The sequence below is a fragment of the Eufriesea mexicana genome, unplaced genomic scaffold, assembly GCF_001483705.2.
Source record: "Eufriesea mexicana isolate 0111107269 unplaced genomic scaffold, ASM148370v2 scaffold2481, whole genome shotgun sequence".
In the NCBI taxonomy this organism is placed as follows: domain Eukaryota; kingdom Metazoa; phylum Arthropoda; class Insecta; order Hymenoptera; family Apidae; genus Eufriesea; species Eufriesea mexicana.
In genome coordinates, this window is record NW_016910539.1 from 266,426 (window position 1) to 286,193 (window position 19,768).

At 31.1% G+C, this 19,768-nt stretch overlaps 1 protein-coding gene across 1 annotated transcript in view; it reads right to left on the reverse strand.

Moving 5' to 3' along the window:
- LOC108550029 (uncharacterized) overlaps positions 1–19,768 on the reverse strand; it is an 83,173-nt gene that overhangs the window by 41,834 nt on the left and 21,571 nt on the right. Inside the window, exon 2 of the mRNA XM_017903623.1 lies at positions 631–691. Within this exon, the coding sequence (XP_017759112.1) occupies positions 631–691 (61 nt within the window). The remainder of the gene's footprint in view (positions 1–630; positions 692–19,768) is intronic.

Below are 19,768 nucleotides of genomic sequence, written 5' to 3' on the forward strand. Positions count from 1 at the left end.
AAATGACGGAGACCGACTGTAGAAAGAATAAAGGACAAAGGTAATTTCTCAAACTGAGATCTTCAATCTTCGTAATGATTTCTCTTTCTTTGGACTTTAAATTGTGAAAGGTAAATTTTCTGATAATGAAAGTTAAAAGATTATCAGACAGTTATCATTCTTTATACTTAAATTATATAGATAATATAAAATTTTGTATATATTTTATATTATTTTCAGAATGCAAATGTCCTGACATTAATCACCTTATTATATAAAACTTAATTGTAAAAAAGAATTTCTATTCATCAAATTTCAAAATAATAATTCATAAGTAAACAATGAAATACGCCAAATGAAGGATCTTTTGTCTCTTTCTCTCAATACTTGGTCCTTAGAATCTCATATCTGCATTAAATTCTATTATACAAACAAAAAGCACGTATAATAATTTTGACTAAATTCCAAACCTCTCAATCGTGAAAGAGAATTTCTGTCCATATACTCATTAATTTTTCAAAGGAACAATGATTCATCGAAATAATGAAATACACCGAATAAGGAATATTTTATCTCTTTCTCTCGATACTTGGTCCTTGGAATCTGATAATTGAGTTGAATTACGGTATACGCATGTTGAATTATCCTCACGTAACGTAAAACCCCATGACGTGCTGATGGTACGCCACATCCGCCCCGACGCCGCACACAACTGAAACAAAAAAGCACAGCAGAGTTGAAAGCCGGGCTATCGCGAGCAATTAATTTTATTTTAATTGGATATTCGACGATACATCTATCAGGCGAGCTTTTTTCCTTCGTTTTCGCGGCCTGGTAAGACAGGACGCGATTTATGGAAATGTAAAGCGTCACGGGGATGAGATAATAAAACAACCCCTGAGCGAGGAAAACGTGTTGTAACGAAAAGATTTATCGCGCAGTTGCACCTGTAAAATTAATTACAGATTATGAAGGCTCGCGTATTCATGATTTGGCCAAAATTTAACGAAGCGGTTATTTTTTTTCTTCTTTTTTTTAAAGGGGGTTGGTAATATATTAATAGCGTTCGTTATCTTTTTTCGTTGCATTTCGAGTTCGCGGAGAGTAGGTGATTAATGGAAATTTTTCACATTGCAAGTAATGGAGAAATAATGGAGATTTTAAGGATAGGAATTTGTTTATAGAAAATGATTTGAAATCTACATAATCATTTTTGTTAATTGCAAACGTTTATATTCTAACTAATATTATTTTAAATTGAAAAAATGTTTGAGAATTGTGAGAACATTAATTTTATTGATCTTAATAATTTTCTAATATGAGTTTCGTAATAATTTTAAATATAATTTTAGTTATGATCTCCATAATAAGAAAATTACAAAATTTTAAAGAAGCTTTTATTGTTATTTTATACGTTTAAAAACAACGTGTACAATATTTAGAAATATTTTTTAATTTGTTTGAAATATATACTTTTTAGCATAATACAGAATTTCTCACTTCTTGTGAATTTTAATTATAAATATTAATTCGAAATATTAAAATTAACCTATGCATAACATTAAACAAATTTTTGTATTACTTAAACCCATTTTTTATTCGTTTTGAAATTTCCTGTCTTAATATATTATATGGATTTATCATTAATTTATAATAATTACATAATTAATTGATTTACTATATAAACCACATATGAATTTCTTATTTTCCATGAATATTGATTTAAATATTTGAGGAATTAAAATCAATCTATGTATAAAATTTTCCATGCATATTTCAGAAGACCTTTCATATTACCTAAATATAATTTTAATTCATTTAACAATTTTCTGCACCAATTTATTTCTGAATTTCCCATTTCACAACAATATTGGTCGAAATATTCGAAGAATTCTAGGATTATCATGCATATAGAAATTAGTGAAACATTACTGTTGGAAATTTGAATGCTGCTACATATTACACTTGAGTATATAATTTCAAAGTTATTTTGGAGAGAAGGCTTTAGGAATTCAAGGAGAAGTAATAATTGGAAAAGACAAAATTGGATTAGACATAAGAGAAAGAACGATTATTACATTCGAGTGCAACTGTGCTCCTGTATTTCATTTTACGTTCATACGAATTAATATCATAGAATTATTGAAATATTTTCCAATTATAAATGTACTCTCTTGCTTCAAATTAATTTTAAAATACAAGCAATAACAAATTTCAACAATAAAGGACAAGAGAAAATTAGCATAGTATGTAAAGAATAATGAAACCTACTAATTATTAATTACTTATTACTTTTTAATTCGCCTTGATTGTAATGTTTTCGAATTTTTTTGATTTTAGAAACTATATTACTTGAAAATTACAATTCTTTTAGATTTTAGATAATTTATACGAGTTGAAAATTATGAACTTTTCAATTTCGAAACTAATATCAATTGTAAATTAAATTTTTTAGATTTAAAAATTTCTAAACTGAAATTTTTCAATTTCGAAATTTATATTACTTCTAAAGTCAACATTACTATATTAATATCCACATTTCGATAGTATCATGTGCAACGTCACCAAAAATATTCACTTAGAGGAAAGGAATTAAAATGGTTATTTAATATCTCTCTACCAGCGAATCAGCGGGAAGAGAGATTTAACGTATAAAAAAATATAAAATATGACGATATCTGGCACATTTATTAAAATTCCCTTTTAATTCCTCTTTCCTCTTATACAAGATTCATGCAGGTAACGTAAAAAGTCCAGACATTAAAAGTTACGCAACCCTTGTTCGAGAATGTTTCAGGTAGTTCTAAAGATATCATCGGAGCAGTAAAATCTTTAGTCATAACTTAAACCCTTAAACTTGTCTTGTGGTCGCAAAATGAGTTACGATTCCTCAAAATGATGTTTCCTATTCCGAGGACATGACGAATTTCATGGAATTTTTATGCGACACTCGCACAACGACTTCTTACTATATTTGCATGTTAAACAAAACTTTACCGACCATTATAACAGAAGAAGATAATTTGAATACCAATAAAAACATTTGAATTCCTCTGTTCATTAAATATTATTTATCATAATTTTTATGCCACGTGTACTGAATAATTATCGTAATTATCTTTCCACAGTAAGCTGATATTCTTTTCATTTTTTAAATTGTTTTTAATAATGTTCTTCTCAAACCTATTTCTGCCAACAACCTATTGCCGCCATCCTTGATTTTCCAATTTCCTGCTGCGTATATTTTTTTGAATATCAATTTTCTTAATTAAGAAGGAAAGGAAGAGAAAACTGAAGGAAGAAAAGTAAAATTTACTTCAGTAAACGTTCTTTTACAATCCTGTCAATCTAACAGCATTTAACAGATGTGATTTGAATTTAGGTAAAGGGTAATTAGGTAAAAGATACCTTTAATACATCGCATCATTTTCTATGAATTTCTGAAAATTAATTTTCAGTACGTCACTTTATTTTATATAAATATTATATAATTTGTATCGACAATATTCATAGAAAAGGACATCAAATCCTAGGAATTAAATAAAATAATTTTGAAGATACAAATTTTGTAATATTTCCATAAATTCATTAAGCAATTTTGTCATTTTGTATTAGGCGAATATAACATTAAAGGAGGTGGCACACTAGAATATTCATTTCTAGAATTACAAGAAATTCACAACACGAAGAAAACAAAATCGCACAAGAACACAGTTTTCGTTTTAGAAGCTGACCTAGCCAAGGATATCTAGGTGCATGCACACTAACTCTTCGAGCAACTTCTCGCGTTTGCTTGTCTGATAAAGCGTTGTGGTTGGCGTGTTTGAAATATTGCTTGAGATACATGCCAACTTAGAGATGTTTCTTTCTATTTCCTTATAGAATAATGCCGCATTCGTGTTATTTTTTATTCATCTTACGCTTTCAGGTTTATTCAATGGTTAAGAGAAGTTTCCTATCTAGAAAAATTCTATCAACGACTGAAATGTTTAAAATAAAAAGTCCCAAAGTTATATCAATACAATTAGATAATAATTCGATATGGTATATATGATATTCACGTATATAGGGGTTACAAGTGGTGGTGGTGCTAGTGAGTTAAGTGATAAATCGTCTTAAGGCTGTCACCACTAATAAAGCACCAAACAACGTTACAAAGGAACTTCTTGATTTTTAATTAATAGTGCTCTCGACTAATATTATCTATTGTAACCTGTGTCTTAGAACCTACTTTTTAAACATCCTATGCATAGTAGCCAATCACGGTGCACCAAAAAACTTCAGACAGATTCTCAAGTCTTATGATTGAGTCTCTACGGTTGATACAATTCTTTGAACAGTTGATTGCATAAAGGAAGGGAATGTGACCGTAGATTTTGTTTCGAATAATCGGTGGTAGTGGTATATGCATAATGTGAGTGCGCGTAAAACACGATTCCAAGTAAACGGTTTAATGCGACGGATTCTACGACTACTGGTAGAGGCCGTTTTTGGGAAGTCTCGGAAACTAAGGACCGGCCATGGCGAATGGGTTTCCGCCGGAAACGGTAGACGTCGAGTGTAGTCGCGTTGTTTGCTTATTCCGTTAATAATGGCGCGAGATTATGAAAATGTTGGGGTGAACTTTGCTGAGAGATCTTCAGCTTTGTACGCGTTTCGGTGAAACACGAATAGAGAATTGTGTTTTAGTGTGAAACCAGTTCACGGCGTTGTCTGTTAAAATAACGAACGAAACATGTGCCTCTGTTGATATAAAATTGTTGGATTAAGCATGGCTAGGGAAATTGGGTAATCGTGATGATTTTGTTGGGGAAGTTTGGACTGTTATACTGTTAGATATGCAGTTTATAATATTGCATGAGCATTTGAGAGTTGCTGATTTGATAAATTTATTAACTCTAGAAAATGGAGAGTAGAAATGTATTTTGGATGTAAAAAGTTGAGAATTAGTAAAATGGTGCAAAAATTTTTTCAATTTTATTATTAGTAAACTAAGACGTTACGAATTAATATAATAGACATTTACGTAGTGTTAGAGCTATTTGAGTTTGTAATATCCATTTTTGGATTGCATTTGAATTTTTGAATCTTATATTCATTGCAATAATGCAGACCAAAGTTAATCGCGTTATCTATCAATTAAGAATAATGAAATAAATTGTTGTATCTTTTTGCATAATCATAAATCTTAATTAATTTATTATAATTATAAATTAGTTTTAAACAATTAATCATAAATTATTAAATGGTATGGTTATTGATTATTATTTCTATTATTATTTCCTATTATTTATTATTGATCTACCCTTATAAATAAATCCATTTCGTAAAAGAATCATAAATATCGGTATTAAAATCACTGATATTGTTGATTTGCGTTTATTATTATATTTTTCCGTTATTAATATTCACCTATAATGCATGCTCCTAAATATGTATCAGTTATAATAATTATACCCTTATTATTAAAGGTAATATTAATATAAATATCAATATTGATATTAAATAAATTTTTAATATAACTTGTACTGACTTCTGTATTAACTCAATTTACATGCTTCTACAATATTATGCTTCTATTTCATAAATATTTTCGTTATTTAAATGAAAATTCATTTTCAAGTTTTGTAGTTTATATTTAGTAATTTCCATGCAAGTGTATTAAAAAAATCGTATAAGTTATATCGTGTGTCAAATAATAGTCAAATTATATTTCTCAAAAATGGTTATTTAAAGTCATATTTATAAGACAAAATTAACTCCACATATGGTTTTAATTAAAAACGTTACTTTCCATTACATCCATAAGTATTCATAAAATATCTCATTTGACATTATCCTATGGGAATTTAGAATTTCAATTTCACAGAGAATTCAATATTAAAGGAACACGTGCATAGGGAGTACGTTTTATTACAATATTTTTTAATTAAAATATTGAGAACTATTGCCATACAAGTCTTCTCATTTGCTCTCTAATAACTGTTTTTATACTTTTCACTCATTGTGTCCAACAATTATATCGAGAAGCTAATTTACATTCTTTCTATCGCTACACCAATGTATTGCACGTTTAATTACTTTCAATAATCAATGATAGAATACATAAATAAATTAATAATACTACTGTTACTATACTTACTGTATATTATACGTGTATTAAAAATTGCAAAATAATGCAAAGGATTTGATTCGTTCATAAATATTATTATTATTCAGTTTGATTAACTGATTTAATATTACAGAATTTAATTCCTATATAATGAAAGTTTAACGAATTCTTAAAATTATATATTTATATAATATTAGTTGCCAGAAAAATTACTGAAATTGTAGAATTTGAAATAATAATATAATATTTTATATTTCATATCGCAGTAATCAATAAACTTATTTTCAACGACAAACCTATTTTAATTACAAAACTTAGATTAGATTTGAATACAAATTTTCGTAAAGAAATAGTTAATATTAACATATATTCAAAACAAAGAAAAAGAAAAGTCATGAAACAATAGGTTACAATATGTACTTCTATATAATATACATAAAATTAGTTCAATGTAACTGACCTCACCCTTACAATTCTTAATCACACCATGATACACAAATATGAAATACGTTAATGTTTTAGTAATTCAAACTCTGTGACGTCGTTACTAATGAACTTTACTTCTAATTAATTATTCTCAAAGTCATTCTAAGCTAACACTCGTGCACACAGTCGAAATAAATTTAATAATGAATAAGCAATGCGTTCGTGGCAATCCCTCTTTGTTTGTTAAACCGGGAATATCATTCATTCAAATACACATTATCCAATATAAATAAAAAAATTTCAATAAATCCTCATTTCGCTTCATAAAATTTCTATAAAAGCAACAAAATAAATCTCTGATGACAATTTTCTAACTACCACTACGATAAAAAATAAATTTAATAAATCTCCAAAAGAAACCAATATTGAATAAAAATGCAAATTAAAGTAATTAAAATTGAAATAGAATCCAAAATTGTAACAATAAAAAAAAAAGAAACTTTATTTCACAGAATCACGACAAATGCCGCAAAACTAATTTCAATCTCGATATTTCCACTTTCCAAAATTGTTTACATACAGCCACAAATGTCATTAACTACAGAGATTTGTTTTTAATACTGCTCTTTGTTAAATCTTTTCACAAACACAGAAACGATTCGACACATATTTATTTATTTCTCCCGTTCACCGAATATTTTACAAAATGCATGCTCACAGAAAAAGGTACGTTTAATATCGAGAATGATGAACAACGGATTACCGTTGATCCAAGTGGAAAAGCTGTCGTTTCCACTTTGAGTGAAAAATAAATTCACGATATCACGAGCGTGTAAATGCGATATTAAATTCGGAAAGCTTCGATTTATATTCACGATAACAATGCTACCAGTGGATTATAGCGGTGAACCGAGGAGACAATAAACAAATAGGATTGTAGTTACGAGGCTGACGAGGAAAATCAAATTCCAAAAGACGGCGCGAAGCTAATTTAGAAGTTCAATACAAGGACTCCACCGAGCGGTTCCGAAAGTTTTATTAAGTTTCGACGAGGAATTTAACTTATACACCCTGGGGATGAACGGCATATGTAAATAAAATGTAATCATCGAGGACGTGTACGACTTAAACAGCTATCGATTGACACTCGCGGAACAACTTTCCCGTCCTGAATACGTTAACGCAGTCAAGGCTGAGTCTCAGGAGAATTGGTACCCTTTTGATCTTAACTGGAAGTAATTGAAATTACAATTGAAGTATGAGGATTAAAATAAAGGATGATAGTAATGATTTATTAATTGGGGTTGATTCGTTTTAGGATTTTGATACAATTTTATTTGGATTTCAGGTATGATACACTAAATTCGTGAAGAATCGGTACCATTTTAACTGTGGTCTGAAGTAAATAAAACTAAAATTGAAGTATTAGGGTAAAAACGAGGAATGTTATGGCTGATTTTTAATTGAGGATTCATTTGATTTCTTTCGACATTTTAACATAACCTTTTTTGGATTCTATTTGTACGATACGAAATTGTAGGAAAATTGATACTCTTTCAATAATCTATATTAGAAATAATTGAATTTATGGTTAAACTGCGGTAATAAATATAAAGAATATTATAAGTGGACGTTTAATTAAAATTTTGTTTATTGTATTTTAGATTTTAATTTAATTTAATGCACATTGTATTTGTATTACATTGGATCTTGAAAAAATTGGCACTCCATCAATCCTGTTTCGAGGTAATTGGGATTAATTGAAAGTATTGCAGTAAATTAAAGAATATTACAAGTAAACTTTTAATTAAAATATCGTTCATTGGGAAGTTCTATTTTGATAAGCATTTTAATGTAATTATATCTGTAATTTATTTGCATTGTGTAGAGTTTCGTGGGAGTTGATGCTCTTTTGATAGCAATTCAAAATCACTGATATTCATTGAAAGTATTGCAGTAAAAATGAAAAATATAAGAGACACCGTGGTCGAAATTTCATTTATTGGAAAGCACTGTCGTTTTAGTATTTCAATATAATTTTGTTTCTATTTTCATTGTACTTCGTTTGTACTCCATTTTTATTTTATTTATATTTTATGCGTGCATATTTTATTTTTACTTTATTTCTATTTTACTTATATTTTATTCTATTTGCATGGATTGTGTCTTTGATTTTATAATATACAGAGCAGAAACTGTAACAAACCAAATTATAGTATAAATGATAAAAGAATTCTCCAAGCGAAGCTACAATGAAAGAGTTCAAGACAGTAGTTTCATAAAAATCACTGTTTCTAAAAATATTAGATTTAAAAATTCATCGATGGCATACACAGTCAATCCAGCACAGAGATTTCAAGAGACGCAAAAACGAAACTATAACAGGCAGCTTTATTCATAAAATTCTTTCATTAATCACTACGAATCCCTTTTCCAATATTTTCGGTTTGATAGTAGAATGTTACGAGTGATGCAATTTTTTACAATCTCCAACAAATAATTGCAATCGTTTCAACAATAGTTTCAATAACGTTTCAATATTTTAACGAATAAAGTAAAGAACATTTTGATGAAATTCTCATCGTTTATTTTAAGCCAGAAATATTTTATTTTGATCCCATTACTGTTAAAATTTAATTACAAATATACACAATACGAGAAGAGCTCTTTATTCCGACTGTTATGAAAGACAATTTTATAAAATATATCTTCTACGACAGTGACATTTTTTCTCAAAATAAAATATATAAATTCGAACACTGACTACTGAGAAAATACGAATTTCCAGAGCACTTTATTTGATTAATAGATTTCCATTTATATTAATTCCTTTTGTAATAAATGCAATATTTCATAGTGATATTTTATATATCATTATCCAATATTTGATTATCTTTGGAAAAAGATGTCAGTCTAGAAACGAAATTGTTTCATGATTAATGTACAATATTAATCATAATTAGTTTAATTACACTGTCCAACAGATTTTAGCTTTTTCTTCAATCTGTAATATCCAATAAGCGATTCTTGTAGAGTTTACTTTCCTGAACCCAAATCCGTAATCGAAATTGCTTTATCACCCAGTTTTCGAAAAATGTGAGTTTTTCTAGAAAGGCACGATTTCTGTTTAAAATTAAGTATTATGTAAAAAGGAAAAATTTTAGGAGATTCATTGTTGTTTTACAAGTTAACTGAGAGTATCCCACGTTTATTAATGTTCCTAATTATAATTATTTGTACTTATGAATAACTATAATTGGTCATCAAAATTAAAAAAAAGCATCCGAGCGTAATTTCTACGCATTTTGTACAAAAAATTCTTTGTCTGATACGAATTTGCTATACAATTGCGTATTCTGCAGGCTTTTCTGAAGAAGGAACCACCGAGAAACAACATTAGGATGATATTTAATACAGGACAGGGAAAGGACAGGACGGTAAAATAAATATTGTCAACCCAAAGGGTTAACTGATTAATGACACAGTTACCAGACCACAGCCATTAACCTTGTTTACTCCGGTGAACGAATTTGATTAAAAGTTAACCCAGCATCGATATGAATACCAAAATAGTTACAAGCATATATATTTTTACATTTACTCCAAATTGCTGAGTAAAATTCGCCACTCATCGAACGTTGCCTACGTAACCATCCGGAAAGTAGGATGCAAAGTGGTTTCCGGTATGAATTCTTTATACGATGCACGTGGTTGCGACACTGAAATGAGATTTCCGCTTTAAAAGCCACGTTGGTCGGTGGAAAAATTTTACATTCTGCCCGTATTTCCAGCATACAAGTACCATCAATTGTGAATTTCAAAATTTCCAACTGGCAACTTCGAACGATCGGAACACCCGCACTGGATCCAGCGTATTACGAAGATTAAATCCAACAATTTCGTCGTGGAAATTCGGCGTGAAATACCAAAATCGAACACCTCTGTCATCAAAATGGAAAAAAGTTTTTAATAAAGAGCAAATATGGATTTCAAGAACGGACTGAAAGTAACAGCCCGGATACCATTTTTACAACCTGTATATAAATTTCTTCGAACGGTTCCTTCCACCACGAATCTGTTCTCGGTTACAACCGTTTCTTTAACCACTTTGTCTTCTCAATTACATTCGCCTTTCGCGACTGCAGTTTTGCGACGAAAATGGGTCAGTCGGAACATAGCCCTCTAACGTGGCACAAGACACTCTAGCGGACACAAGTACACCTACACTTATGTGCTCGGGAATCGCGGGCTGTTCGAGTAGAATAATGGGCACCGGTAGAAGTGCATCGGCTAATTTATGAATCGACACGGATGAAAACATGAGCGCCATTCTATTTACACTATTCATCGCGGAGAAATGGTGTTCGTGTTGGGATTCTGCAAAAGCTGCCCCCTGCCAATTCTCGACGGAATTCGTTCATCGCGTGAGTATACGTCGACGACAGTACCACGTAATGGTAGATGGTTCAACGCGCTGGTGGTTACGTTCGCGCGATATTAAATCGTTCGTTCGTTCGTCGTTCGGTCGGATGATTCCACGCTGATCTATTCGAACTTTAACGCTGGCGAATAGTTCGCCTCGGTACACACAATCAGCTCTCGTCGGAGAAGCTAACTCGTCTCTGTGCATCGAGTTCGAGCTCGATTGAGCACGGATTACTTTCGAATTAATTCCATAGCTTATAGGGAAGGGGAATCGATACGGGCAATGATGCAAGGAGAGCGTGGAAAAGTGACACTTGGCAGGTCACTTGAGCGTTGCTCTGTTTGTGCAGCGTTTTCTCTGCCAATCTATCGTATAGAAGATAGGGTGATAGAGTGAGGCGGAAAGAATCTGGAAAAATGGAAGTGCTTTTTGTGGTATATAAGAGAGTTTAAGATTGTACGATATTGAATAGCATAAAAAGGTTTCGAGTAATTTGCATCCTTACTTGAATGCGAATGATCTTTTTTATGTCGTTACTATGTATTTATGTGTATTTCAGCTTATAATGTTATATTCATGTATGTTCTTTTTTATGATGTCTAGGAAATTCTATTCGGATGGACGTGAAATGTTTAACAGATAATTTAATGTATATAATACTCATCTTTTTTTTTTGTTCCTGTTGAAATGTTAACAATCTTCTTTATACTCTTTATGTCTCGAGTTTTATGTGTCTCTTTTAAGTGGTAATATGACAAACTTTTTATCGTATTATAATTAGCCTTAAAAATTTGGTATTATTGTTGTTCAAATATTAAATTATAGTTATGATAATAATAATTGTACGAGTTTCTCATTTGCCAAACTGATTAATTGTAGAGAACAAAAAGTGGATATTTATTTTAAATATAAGAACTTAAGCATTAATCAAGTGATTCAATACTGAAATTAAAAAGAATTTAAAAATGGAGTTAATCGGTTTTGCTTGTGAGTATAATTATGTACTATAAATTTACCAATTAAAATTATAATAGTAATAACTTCAGAATAAATAAAAATTTGAAATATTAATAATTTTTAATTTAAATTGTAATAAATTTATTATGTTTAAATTGCGTACAATTCTAACTTGAGAAACTGACAAATATCGACTACATTATTATTACACATGCAAAAAATTTATTCTATATTATTTCTTCCTTTGCAAGCAATATAAAATAAACAAAGCCGTGGAGTAAGCAAAAATATGAAATGATACTTAAGTAAATAATTAACTACGTGGAGAATATTTCTACTCGCTAGAAGTAAGGCTTCTAAAGTACATATCCAAGCAAATAGAAGAAAAAAGAAAAATGCACTGACTCTTGCCATTCTATAGTCCAATATAACATGTTCAGTAAAGGAGCTTCCCTTTGATTCTCTTCATTGACCTAATTGGTGATCGGAGAAGTCTCGCTTTATAGTTGTTCGATCGACAGTTCAAGATATCTTGTAAGTTCAACTATTCTCCAGCATTTTGTATCGAGAACAAGGTTTAAAAATTTTACTATTGTACATTGATTTTGAAGTGAAAAACGTTCGCAATTGACATTTTATAACATTTAATAGTGAATATTTGACAATATGATAGTTATTTCAACCCGTCCTTGTACTGAGATATCGATATTTCACGAGTCAATTTTGTACTCCTTTGAGAGTTTACGAGTAATAAACTTTCCTCTGAATGAGTATGTCCATACACCCTTCACACATGCATAGAACTTCCTATCTAGCTAAATAGATTCTCTTAAAACTTCGACCACTAAAACTAGCTAACATCATAGGCCAAGGAACAACGCAATTAAAGTTTCCTTTCCTGACTTTTAATATTTCATGAACTACTTCCAAAATATGTCCTAACAATATTATTACCTTTTTATTAGTTTCTTATTATTATAATCAATTTCCATTAATTACTTTCCATTATTATTAATTTTTACTAATTTCTATTAATTACTTCATATTACTATTAATTTTGTATTAGTTTCTTCCATTCATTATCAATTTTTATTAATTTCTTCTTATTATTTTTAATTTTCTATTAATTCCTAATCTTTTGTAATGGTTGCCTCCATGTGCAGGAACTCAACTAAATATTTTTATTTAAAATAAATCTTAATCGTAATCTTTTAATGTCCATTATTACATACTTTATATTATGTAAGAAATCTTCATAAAGTGGGCAAAATAAATTTCTGACACAACAATTCAGTAAATAAATAAAAAAAGGGACGAAATATATTAAAGCAAGGGTTCCATATCATTACAAACTGGAAAACTGTTAAAATAATAAATTAAAAATGATATTTTATGTTTCGTATGTCCCACACTATATTCATTTGAATAAATAAATATTCCTTGAGCAGCACATCGCGACATTTTCTTCCCAATAATTCAAGGAATTTCCACGAAACGAAAGAAAGGGTACACCTAATGAAGTCCTTTCATTCCACGAAACAGGACACCAAACGAAATTCATTTAAAATGCAAACAGGCAAAGCACTCAGCACGCATTCCTCCATGTTCCGCGACAAAAGAAATGTTCCACAACTCTACTAGAAGATCGTTTCCCATTGCCTCGGCTCTATTAACACAGATTCGTTAATTCCGACCGGAGTCAGCCAGTGCTAAGTGATTAATTAATTTTCAATTGCCACTCGATACGCTCTCGTTATTCCCGGTCGAATTACTTGACTCCTATAAAGCATTGAAGGGAGAAAGCGTGGAAGAAAAGGGTTAGAGACAAGAAAGAGCTTAACCTTTTTTTCATTGGTACCGTTTCTCATCCTGAAATTGAGTTCGCCGATTCGGCACCATTATCCTCCTCATTATGCGCTAATTAAAGCTTCCTTCGCTCTCTGACAGCTAGAGTAAACGGGAAGGTCAAAGAATTACACGTGAAAGAAATTAATTTGTCCCTGATCCAACGACTCGTTTCTTCGATACGGGAGAGGAATTGGAGGAAGTCGGACCAGTGGCGGTAGAAGAAAAATCGCGATGTGAGTAGAGACGAGGTCTGAGACGAAGAGAGATCGATGTGGACCTACCACGAAGCATGGCCAACAGCTCGTTTCATCGTTGAGACACAATCGCGCTCACGACACCGTCTACAAAGCCGATCATCCGTACTCCACGCGACTGTTTCCCAGAAAATAGGGGTCCTAGCAGAGATGCAAATATTACATCCTAATGAAATTCGATCTATTGGAATTAATGGCAACTACTGTTACGTAATGCTTACCGACGCGTCTCATGACAAAGATGCTGAATATTCGATGTAGCCGTGACCGGACAGCATGGGCAGCAATTATCCTACGAGTTAATGAGGTTAACTGCGAGCGCGGCTCGTACACAATGTTTTCAATGGTGTAACGATTTTTCCAGTTTATTTATTAATCGTTTCATGATAATGAAATGTCAGTTTTGGTCATTTATTAGTAGGATTAGGCTAGCAGACCTGTATCTCAATCTTTTGAATTACTCTGTCAAGTGAGATTCGACTCCAATTTCATTCATTTTTACAGAAAAAGGCATTAGTCTTCCGTAGCTTGGATTGTCAAATGAAAAAATTAAAAAGGGGCAGATAATTGCCATAAATATTACTATTATTATTATTAATATTATCATCTTTTTCCATCAGGGGAGAATACATAGCTCTGCTAATTATTTTATATATTCTTTGGGATAAAACAAGTTGAAATCACTATTCTAGGATACTAAGGCTAAACTTGAAGCACTTGCTTTTTCCTTAAAGCAAAGTATTAGCAATAGTAATTCGAAGCTTTCCTATAAAATCATTTTATCATATTTTAATGAAATCATTGCTCAACACTCATTATTCAAACTTCTGCATCAAAACAGATGGTGGTTCGGAATCATCCGTCGAATACAAAGGATTAAAGGTACAAGAAAATTAAAAAAAAGAAAGGAAGAATTTTGAAAAATTGAAAATAATATTAGCATATCTATTTGTATCCTACGTTAAGTGGATCTTAGGACGTCGAGATAGTAAATACTGACAGAAAGAATATTTGCAGTTTGCATCCCTCTCGTTGTGGATGTGCGAGTGTCACGACGGTTGAGTTTAAGGTACAGATGGGATCAAGAATAAAGTCTGTGTCGTGTCGAGGTTGTGGTTTTATTGTAAATGTGTAGATATTAGAGCAGACCTGTCTAAAACCTGAGGAGATGCAGATGTAACCACCATGCGGTAAGCCTCTTATAGGACACACGACATAATTTCCGGCTACGCCATTCTGTTAGAACGTCATAGATCGCACAGTCGCATAATTATCGATATATGACTGTATTAACAAAGTTTCTTGATAAAAACCACGAGTGAATACTACACTGTTGTTTTACATAATATTTCTACCGTTTAAACGAATTAATTTACTGTACTAAAAATATTACACTTATTTAAGCAGTTAAGAATATTTATATAGAACGATAAATATATTTAAAATTGTCACCAAAATTTTGCAATGAGAAATAAATCGAGACTTTTTCCTATAGTTAGTATGTAAATGGTTATGTAGAAATAAGATTGCGTAAAAATTGCAATCTAGAATTTTTTCAGTAATCCCAAATTTTATATTATCAAGGATACATAGATATCACCGAAATATTAAATTTTGTAAAATTCGTCGAATATTTTAAACATTTTTTCCTTTACTGCAACTTAGTGATAAGAAGCTTAATGAGAGTTATAATTTTACTTTATAATTTTATCATTCTTTCATTTCTGAATATTTATGAATATATTAAACAAGTAATTTTAAACTTCAGTTTTATTTTATTTATCATATTAACGAACGAAATTTTTAAGGTGATAATCTTTATAATAATGAAACTTTAGATTGTATACGCGAAAATAAATGATATAAACATTTGGAGTAAAATAAATGAGAAAGATTACATTAAACTCGTTGACGAACAATTATAGAAACATAGTGTTGAAATGAATGGAGGAAACTTCCTGTCCCGTGGGATTATGCGGAGATTCATATCACGACAGTGACAAAGCATTGTTACACAAAAAATACGCAATTTCTAGAATGATCAACATAATTCCATATATCAAATTAATCCTAAAAACTGTAGGGAAGTTATTAATGGTTGTACTATGTGCAAGAATATGTTTGGTGAATGTAACTCATGTACATCTATCACATGAATCATGGGATTTGAAACGTAAATTTAATTTCTTCATCCAACGATCATTTAACCAGTAGTGGTAGATTTAGTGCCAATAATATTTTTTTTAATTAAGAGAAAATGTAAAATACAATGATACAATATAGTACTTCAAGAATATACTATGTGGTACAAGTTTAGTATAATATCAAGTAAGCTAGAAGAAAATATTTATAAATTATTTTATTCAAGTTGAATTGTATTTCTTACTTACTTTATAATAATAAAATATTATGGAAAATTGTTGAAAATAAGTTTCACACCTTGGTAACTTAAATTTTTATTAGTGTAAATTTAATATCTGTTTAATCATTAAATTATAAAACATACTAATGGAAATTGATATATAAATTAGCTATTTACAAAATCTCTTCTTATCTAAGTTTAATTAAAAAATTCCATGTCCAAAGTAAATGCCGGAGAACATAGTCAACAAGAACCTGCAATCGTTATCGAACATTGTCATATAATGAAATAAATTCACAGTAGCACAGCCACGAAAGTACGATAAATTCTCGACATGCTTGTCATTTTCTTGTAAACAAGTATTTCGCAACATTGTTGATAGAGCATGCATTAAAATATATTCTATGCCATATTTTTGGATGCAGCTTCGCAGGCGCACTCATGATTTTCCAATGCATGTATGACTGTTTCTTTTCGTACAGTCTGAAAATAAAGATTTAAAAGCAAGACATTCCAGTAAAATCTATTGGAACTCCTCCAGTCTTATCGCGGAATGTTACAGCGTTATCTTGATGCAGACATATGTGTTAAAAATTTACAGTATCGAAACTACAACGTCTGTCTTGGAGTTTGACGGAAAATTGATAATTTCAATAATCCATGAAATATGTCTACCACAACTTTTTATACGCTCTATATATAATCTTCCAAGATTAATTTCGTCCAATTTTATCCGGAATATTAAACAGCACCTTAGTCTACAATAGAACAAGCCTTGGTGAATCTACGATAAAATTGATCGCTTGATTTTCGATCACGTTTTTACGGTTTGGGAACATTGCGGCTATGGTGGTTAAGCGGGTGACCAGCGACGCCACGGATCTCTGAACACCACGGCTCGAATCCCAACGCCGGAACCTTCTCTTTCCCGTAGATTTTTCGCCATCCGCGGAGCGTAACCGATCGTCTGACCTTTTAAAAACATCAAAATTCGATTGACCGTCGAAACATTGTTCCACCGAGCCTGGAACACGAGACTGGGTTAAGACAAATTGCCGGTATAGAATGGAACACGATTGGCCGTGAGTAGATTCCATTGTCCCTCTCGGTGGGTTGTGAAAGGAATTCCTTGAAAGGAAATGGAAATATCTGGGATTTGTCGATAGTGGATTCTGGCTAACGATTGTGACTGATATCCGTGTATCACCGGAAGATTTATGAAGCCCTGGATCACCCGGACAATGCGTGTCACTCTTATAACTTGGGTTATGCATACGGTTGGGTTTTACGAATCTGTCAGCATTCGCGCTGCTCTCGAAAATGCATCTACGATAGCTTGGTTGAGATAGGGAAAATGGTAGAAAAGAACGATAGTTTGGATGGACAGATTTCTTTGTCAAGAACGACGTAGCGATTTAGTGTAACTTTAATTATAATTTTTGTGAATTTTTGAGATCGAGACTAAAAGAAAGTGTCGTTAAAAGCAGTCATTAAAAAATCGAAACAAATAAATCTAGCCTACCTATCATCCATTATTAAAAACCACCCTCGCGCAAAAACCATTTACAATACAAATTCGACTGGATCCAACAAATATATCAACTCATATTTGCACTATAAAATCAATAAAAATCGAAAGCGTATGAACCCATAACTTCCTCCAGATCTAAACGGAAGTGCACGAAACAGACGTCGTAAAAATCACGTCCGCAACGTTTTATTCGCGAATTGCACCGTGATCGAAAAGCGCTGCAACAACAGTGTGTACTGGATATACACGATGGAATATCATGAATTTCGCATGGAAAACACTCCATCGATACACTGTTCAAAGATGCCTATGCAGGTCGCTCTGCGTTTCTTTGAGAGTCTCTTCGTCAACGCCGCGGTGATGGATTTCCGCGTGTACGGTCGTAAAAGCGCACCCGGCATTTCCGTTTTTCGAGAAAGCAGCCCCGACCGATTCGCAACTGGAACGGCTGAAATTGGAATTTAAAAACAGGATTCGAGAGACGTTTCTCGCTCGATTACCGTACAGCCGGGGGTATTTGAGAACGGCCTGTCAGTTTCAGCAATGATCTCGATCTCTACGAGCAGCGATCCGCCGAAATGGAATTATCAACTCGGCTACCACCCATATCCGCGTGGTAGAGGATGGAGAAAGACTCGCGAATTTTGGACGAGGCAGCCAGGTTAACCATGACTATTTGTTTAAGTGAAATTAATTCCTCGATGTACGAATATATACTCGGTGTTCAACCATTTGCAGTTCGAATCGTATTCGAGGTATAATGCTCACTGACTTCTGGGCTAGGATACGTTAATGTTTCGATACTTTAGAACTCTGATTTCTGTACTCCTTGCGTGGATTAAATATTTGTGTGGAAACTAAAAGTAAATATGGAAAATTATATGTACAAATATCGTTAATGCATATTATAGATGTACAGAAATAACAAACAAAGAATAAATAATACAAATAATTAATGAAAAATGTAATTTTTTATGATTTTTGTCTTTTATCTGTATCTATTGTCCGATATGATATATTTTTAGTTGTTTGTTCACTTAATCTTTGCTTACTAGGCTTAGGATAACTTTCAGTTCGCATATTTATACTATACTCTATTTAATTAATTACTAACATTTTCTCTCTTATTATATAGTAAAATTGCGTTTCTTAAATATTTTTTATTACATAAAAATATAATTGAATAATTGAAATGACAAATAAATGAAAATAAACAGTGAATAAGAAATAAAATAAGAAACAATATGACATATCTTTAATATAAATTTATAAAGTGCTCGAGTATTCAAGATGTATTTATTTTATGTTGTACAATTTTAATGGGATAAAAAATAGAAAATTTGTGTGGAATGAAAGATATATTTTTGTTATCGTAGAGACTTCAAATGACACGTCGAGAGATTAATACTTCAATTGTTTGAGAAAAAATGAAAATATGTTTTAATCATACCAACATTGTTTATTTTGTTTTCATATACATTCGTTCCATTTATGCTGTTTGTTTCTATATATTCGTTATTTTCAGTAATACGAAATACGCATACATGTAAAAAAATAATTGTTTGGTTTCGAACGGAAAATATCGAATGAATGATTTTGATATCTATATCCTTTCTTTTATGTCCATTCCACTGCTTTTTTTTTATTCTGTTTCTTCTTTTTCTGTCGATAAATTTAATATTTTGAAATTTTAATATATTAAAAAAATAAAATACCTGTGATATTATATCTAGTGTAGAGGTCAGAAGATTAATTATAAGCTGTATAAAAGTCGAAATTATATTAACTGAAGATTTTATTGAATTAAAGAAAAATACATATATTACTAAATGGAAAGGTAATTTCACTCATACAAGGTAACATTACTTCATTC